Raw genomic sequence first — 6,943 nt, forward strand, 5'->3', positions numbered from 1 at the left:
ATATATATATATATATATATATATATATTATTATATATATATATAATAAAACATTGTCTTGTCATTAAAAAAGGTGAATGTTTAATATTTCAAAATGTTGGAATGGACACAGTGTATACCTGTTTGAAATGGGGCTGAAATAATCCTTGATATGATCAGCTTTCCTAATTAGCCTTATCCAGTGGTTCTCAATCTTTTTTTTCTCCCCACGGGCCTCATTATTTACTCGCTGACCAATATGGTGATATTCGGCTTGAAAGGAGTAACGGCACAATAAAGTTGAGACTGTAAGTTGCAGTCTGTAAGACGCGCACAGAAGAGTGACTTTATGCGCGACACTGCAGAAAATGTGCGTTCACAAATGTATGTTGATCTAAATATGGAAAGCACTTTCAAACTTAATAATCTGAGGTTGTCTTCAGGGATGTTTCGCCACATTTCTGCAATTGAGTATGATTGCTGCACGGTGTAGGTGTTTTCTTTTGCCTCAACATCCATCAATTTATCTTTAAGTGATTAGTGGGGCATTTTGAAACTCTCAACACAGCCCAACAGGTTATCAATGTGTTTTCCGTCACCTTCAGCTTGTTCAGGTGAAATGTGATGTCTGCAAGTAAAGCAAGATTTGTTTTCCACTCATTGTCTCCCAAGACAAGTAATCTGTCTCCCTCGTCAATGTCATCAAGAGAGTTACAAGAGGGAGTACAACCAGGAAGCACTTAAAGGCTTTTCCCCAACTTAGCCATCTCATTTTGCTGTGCGGAACTAGGTCTCTGTAGGTACCGTCCAATTCCTCCAATAATGCAACAAAATACCAATGCATTAGAGGGCTTGCTCAAATGAATTGACCACTGTGTCCATGATCTTCATGAGGTATCCATCAGCTAGCCTGCTACATAGTGCTTGCTGGTGTGAAATGACAACAAATCGGGAAGTTTTTCGTGTTTTTCGCATTTCAGCATTTTCAGCAACAAGGCCTTTTGTGTTTTCTCATGATTGAGGGAGCACCATCAGTAGTGGTAGAGACACCTGAGGATGCCGGTATGTTAATGTCTTTGCATGCTTCACTGAGTTCTCTATAAATGTCCAAGCCCCTTGTTTGTTCATGTAGCAATTTAAGTGAGTGCTGAAGCCATGGCTAGCGTAGTTTTTAGTTGTTCGTCAAGTTCTCAGACATTTCTGAAATTCGATGCGTAACTGTCATTACTGAGCTGTAAACCTTTTTTTATTTTATTTTTTCTGCGGATTCTCACTCTTGTTGCCCAGATCATCAAAAAGACATTGTGATTTCAGAAAGTCACTGAATGGTTTGCAGTGTTTGGCAAGGAGCCACAAAAATGTTAACATTTCTAATGTCACAGTCTGGGACACTTTTAAACTTATTATAATTTCGTTCAGCAATGGATTTTTTTTCCCAAAGCTAATTGTCTTGAGGGCTCTCTCCTGAGATCCTGGTGGTTATTTCTTGTCAAATGCTGCATGGGTGGTATTGAAATGTCTTTTGACATTCTAGGTTTTGAATACGCCCAGTACTTCACTACAGAGCAATAAGAAGGGCTGTCCATTTCGCGTATTAATAGCATAATGATTCTACCATTGTTCTAGCATTTTTCTGCTACCCTCACTACTGATGCAACGACTTTTCTTGTTTGTATGTTTTCCTTCGTTGACATTTTCTTTCTTTTTACTTTTTTTCATTTCTTTTTTCTCCCAAATAAGAACCAATTATTAATACCAAACTAATGGCTGCTGATGACTATTTGAATTGAAGCGCTTGCTTGTGTGTGTTTGTTAAATACGTAATTACATGAGTACATAGTAAGTCTGCACATTTCTGAAAATTATATATGAAAACAACACACACACATATATACATGCGTTTAGCATGGACCGTATTTGTATTTCTGATGGACCGCAGGTTGAGGACCACTGTCGTTATCAAACTAATTTCAGTAATTAATATCATATAATTAATATCATATAACAAATGTGAATATTAATGTTAATATGGTCACTAACATAAAATGCGAAATACAGTCATTCTGAGCTGTTTTTTTTTTACTATGTTTGTCTCTCAGTATGAATCTGCGGGAAGTGCTGAAGAAGTATGGTAAAGACGTGGGGCTTCACATCAAGGCGGTGCGTTCCTACAGTCAGCAGCTATTTCTGGCCCTTAAACTACTGAAACGCTGCAACATCCTCCATGCTGACATCAAACCAGACAACATATTGGTGAGCATAATCTATATGGCTGCCGACTCATTTATTTACTCACTCACTAATTCACTCACTCACTGTGTCTGCAGGTGAATGAATCGAAGACGATTCTTAAACTCTGTGATTTCGGCTCTGCATCTCATGTCGCTGACAATGAAATCACTCCCTACCTAGTCAGCAGATTTTACAGGGCACCTGAAATCGGTAAGTTGTATTGTAGTTGTCTGATTGTCAGGCTTACCTACAGTCAAAAATATATTTTAGTTTCCACAGATTTTTTTCCCACCCACAACCACAGCAGAGTAATTGGATCTAACCTTCTCTTTCTTGCCAGTCATTGGTAAACCTTATGATTATGGCATTGATATGTGGTCAGTCGGCTGTACTTTGTATGAGCTGTACACTGGGAAGATCCTGTTTCCCGGCTCTTCCAACAACCACATGCTGAAGCTAGCCATGGATCTGAAGGGCAAGATGCCCAACAAGGTACTGAACCAGAGTATTTTCTTTTTTTATTTTATTTTTTCCTTACAACTTGTATATATACAGTTGCAATCTAAATTATTCAACCCCCCACCCCCGGAAACAGCAGTACTTTACAAATACAGGCTTTTCTGAAGATCCAGAACTTTATAAAAATTGCATCTACAATGGTTTTGGCATGTGTAATGATGTTAATATATAATGTAATGTTTTTGAGTTATAGGACTTTTTATTAACACAGCTATGTCATAATTTTTCAACCATTTAAGTCCCTTATTTTTATGGTAGGGAACAAAAATTATGTTGAAACACATTTAAGCTTTTAGAAACTATTAAAAAAGCAGAATTAGCTTGGGGTGTTACACATGCATACATTTAGCCCATGCATGTGCTGAAGTTGAGTAGCAAATATGGTAAAGTCAACAGAGCTCTCACAAAAGCTATAAGGAAAAAATGGTTTTATTACATTAGAAAGTCTAAGGCAACATGAAGATTTCGAAAACATAAAAGTTTGTAGAGACACAGCCAGCAGCCTTATTCCTTAGCTTAAAGTGTGTTGTACCAGAAAACCTTTGAGGTTTGAACAAAAAAGGACAATATCATAAAATGTTTGATCCGAGCAACTGAGATGAACACAAGACAAGCATTGCTTTTATGTTGGGGCATCTTGCCGAATACCACTCTTGACCAAGAAGAACAAAAAATGTCTGACTTGATGTGAACATGCTAAAATTCATTTAGTGAACCTGTGGAGTTCTGGAAGAATGTTTTATGGTGTGATGTGACCAACCTGGAACTTTTTGGACCTATGGATCAGCAGAATGTCTGGTGCAAAAAAAGGCTAAGCTTACAAGCAGAAGAACACCATCTCCATCAAACATGGAGATGGGCCAGTCCTGTTATGGGGTTGTTTTAATGTAGCAGGAAGTGGAAAACATTTTGCTATTTTTTTTGGCAAGAAATGTGATCCCTTTGGTGCAAAGAATGAAGCTGATCAGTGGACTTTCCTACAGGACAATCATTCCGAAATATGCATCCAAATCAAGTTGTACTTGGTTCAGGGATCAGTCATAGATTGATCTTGAGTGACCTGTTCAGTCTTCATATTTAATTCTTATTGAAAATATTTGGTTGAATTTGTAGAAAGCAGTGGCAATGTGAATGGTTATTCGCTAATCACACTGAAACAGTTGTATGTGCCTTGTATGTGCAAGCATTCTTGGCAATAAAGCTTTTTTTTTTTTTCTTTCTTTTTTTTTTTTTAAAAATAAAAGATTCTGCACCAAATGTTATTTATGAGGGTTGAATAATTGTGAACATCAAAATTTATAGCCAATATAATTTTTATTTTATTTTATTTTTTTTATTATTCATTAACTTACGTTCTCAGAATTACTCAAAAGTGTATTAATAAACTTTCTCTAATATTGTACTGATGCCTTTGTTGAATTTTCACAATTTTGTTCTCTGCAGCAAAAGTCTTACAGGTCAAGGGGGTGGAAGATTGCAACCGTGTTTGTGTATATGTATATATGTAGTAATCAATATATTCAATATATGATTTTATATATATATGATTTATTTTTTAAATAATGTTTCAATATTTCCTCACTTTATGCCATAATTCTTGTTTTTGTGTGCGTGTGCGCGTGTGTGTGCGCGCGTGTGTGTGTGTGTGTGTGTGTGTGTGTGTGTGTGTGTAGATGATCCGGAAAGGCCTATTTAAAGACCAACATTTTGACCAGAACTTGAACTTCCTGTATATAGAGGTCGACAAAGTGACTGAAAGGGTACGTTCCAGTTCATGTGTTGGTTTCCACTTTCATGTGTTGGTTTTCTAATAGGCTTCAATGTCCATTTCACACGACTATGATAACAGCACACATCATTTTTCTGTTTCATGCCCTTCACCTTCTCTCACACATTGTTTTCAGGAGAAGGTAACTGTGATGAGCACCATTAACCCTACTAAAGACCTGCTCGCGGACATGATCGGAGGTCAGAGGTTACCTGAGGATCAGAGAAAGAAGGTCATGCAGCTTAAAGATCTGTTGGATGGGACTCTAATGCTGGACCCAGCTAAACGCATCACCATCAACCAAGCTCTACAGCACCCTTTCATTCAGGAGAAGATATGAAACTTTCACCAACTTTTATCTGATCTCTGACCTCTCATTGTCCCACGACTGAGCCAATAGACTCAAGCTCAGAATGTTTGGAATCATCACAAGACTTTCAATTTTCTATTTTTATTCATGTTTTTCTAGTGATTTTTGTTTTGCCCAGTCATTTTTGATTTCAAATTTCTCTGAATGGTCTTGTTTTTATTGTACATAAGCACACACTGTCATTCACCGAGAGAGAGGCATGTTTAGCAGATTGTGTCTTATTTAACTTCAGAAGTGAACGAAATGTGCAGAATGCAGCGTATACAAGATTAGTTGAGTTCAGATATAGAAGGCAAGAAATGGCTGGGCAAGCGTATGAGAGGGGTATCTTGGGAGACATTATTTTTTGGATTCTCCAATTATAATTCATATGCGTCCCTTTTGCTGACCGTTTAAACCAGTGGCTTTAATTTAGAATTATTTTATCTAATCAAGGAGTGCACCATTGACTTAAGTCCTTGTTCACCAGGTGATCAGAACTTTTGCTGGTTAGTAAATTCATACAATCTCCTTCTTTTGAAAATATGCAATAGTTCATCATTATGTACAGCAGTTTAAAATATTGGTTTTGCTGTAGTACATTTACCTTAAACTGTACTGAAGATCACTAGAAGCTTTGTCCCATTTTATTTGTCTCACCTTACAACCCTGTCCTATTGAGAGATTGATTTTAGGAACAATTATATTTACATTGGACTTAAAGGTGTTATATCTTAGTAAGTGAATGATTGCAAATTGTCACTTTTCAACAGCTTAATTGTTAATTTACCTGAATTTACTGTTTCCAAAGAACTCTAAAGTTAATTTTAATTTGAAAATTAATCTTTTGGATCATAATTTATTGTTGTGTTGCTCTACTTACTGCTAGTTATCTCTGAGGTTTGAATTTGGCACCACATTATGATCCAATTTCAGTATACCAGGAGAGATCATGTTTGTATTTAAAGTTCCTAATGTTAAGGTTATCTGATAGAAAGTGCCTCCCTCTATGCCTGAATTGAAACATAATAGAAAGTCTCTCAGAAATGCCCTGACAAACCGATGATCAATTATTTTACAGTGTAAATAATTCAGATTTCACAGTGCAAAACCTTTTTTTTTCTAACTGGGAAAAGTTTTTTTTTTTTTGGAAAATAATAAACTTGAAAGATTTGATTGTGAAGGAAAATGAAAATGGCAGATTGTTATCTTTTTAGTAATAAAATGTTTAAATTTTCTGATGTATTAAGACGTTTTAACTGTTGTGACCTTTTCTCTGACTGCGGATTATTGATATGGATTATTGAAAAAGAAGAATGTACAGTGGGTTCTACCCACGGGTTGTTGATTGGATTTTGAGATGTTGGCTTTGCGCTCAAAAATGAATGCAAGCGTGTAGTTGATTGTGGAGGCATTCAGTTTTAGATGTTTAAAAAAAAAAACAGTACAACATCAGTAATCTGATGAACCACTGTTGTTAGCCATTAGGCATGCATGCTGCTTGTCCTGAGTAATTGACTAATGCATTCAAAGGGGTGTGTTCAAAATAATAGTGCTGTTGAGTTTAATCAGATAATTTATTCATTCTGTGAAAAAATAGTTTAAATGTAAATAATTGTCCTTTTTTACGGAGCAAGGGAGGTGACACACATTGTTATAAAATATATTTCCTTCTGAATTGCAAAGTAAAATTGGCCGTTCCAAACGTTGTGGGGGTAAATGTGTTGCAACAAATTATTGGATGCTCAGTTAATGATCTTAAATGCTTAAAAATGGCAGCAAAAACCCAAAACATGCAGAAGAAAAACAAGCAAGTACTGTTAAAACAGTTCGAATAATAGTCATAATAACTAAGATCCAGCCAATTATCACCTCCAGAAAGATCAAAGATGATCTAAAAAATACCTGAGTACAATTACAGCCAGAAGACATATGATCGAAGCTAAGCTGTTAGCATGAAGCCACTAAAGCACCGTTGTTGAAAAAATGGCATGTGCAGAATGGGTTCAAATTTACCAAGGAGCACATTGCTTGGCCCAAAGAGAAATGGCATAGCATTCTGTGGACTGATGAGAGTAAAACTGTTCTTTTTGGAT

The 6,943-nt window shown here is 36.2% G+C and overlaps 1 protein-coding gene across 1 annotated transcript in view; it reads left to right on the plus strand.

The window, feature by feature from the left end:
- The window catches only part of prpf4bb (pre-mRNA processing factor 4Bb), a 58,298-nt gene extending 52,202 nt beyond the window's left edge, over window positions 1–6,096 (plus strand). The window contains exons 11-15 of the mRNA XM_073830710.1: window positions 2,079–2,232; window positions 2,307–2,421; window positions 2,552–2,703; window positions 4,404–4,490; window positions 4,635–6,096. Of these exons, the coding sequence (XP_073686811.1) occupies window positions 2,079–2,232; window positions 2,307–2,421; window positions 2,552–2,703; window positions 4,404–4,490; window positions 4,635–4,838 (712 nt within the window). The 3' untranslated portion in view covers window positions 4,839–6,096. The remainder of the gene's footprint in view (window positions 1–2,078; window positions 2,233–2,306; window positions 2,422–2,551; window positions 2,704–4,403; window positions 4,491–4,634) is intronic.
- The last annotated feature ends 847 nt before the right edge of the window (window positions 6,097–6,943 follow it).

Source organism: Garra rufa, chromosome 24 (genome assembly GCF_049309525.1).
Source record: "Garra rufa chromosome 24, GarRuf1.0, whole genome shotgun sequence".
Classification (NCBI taxonomy): domain Eukaryota; kingdom Metazoa; phylum Chordata; class Actinopteri; order Cypriniformes; family Cyprinidae; genus Garra; species Garra rufa.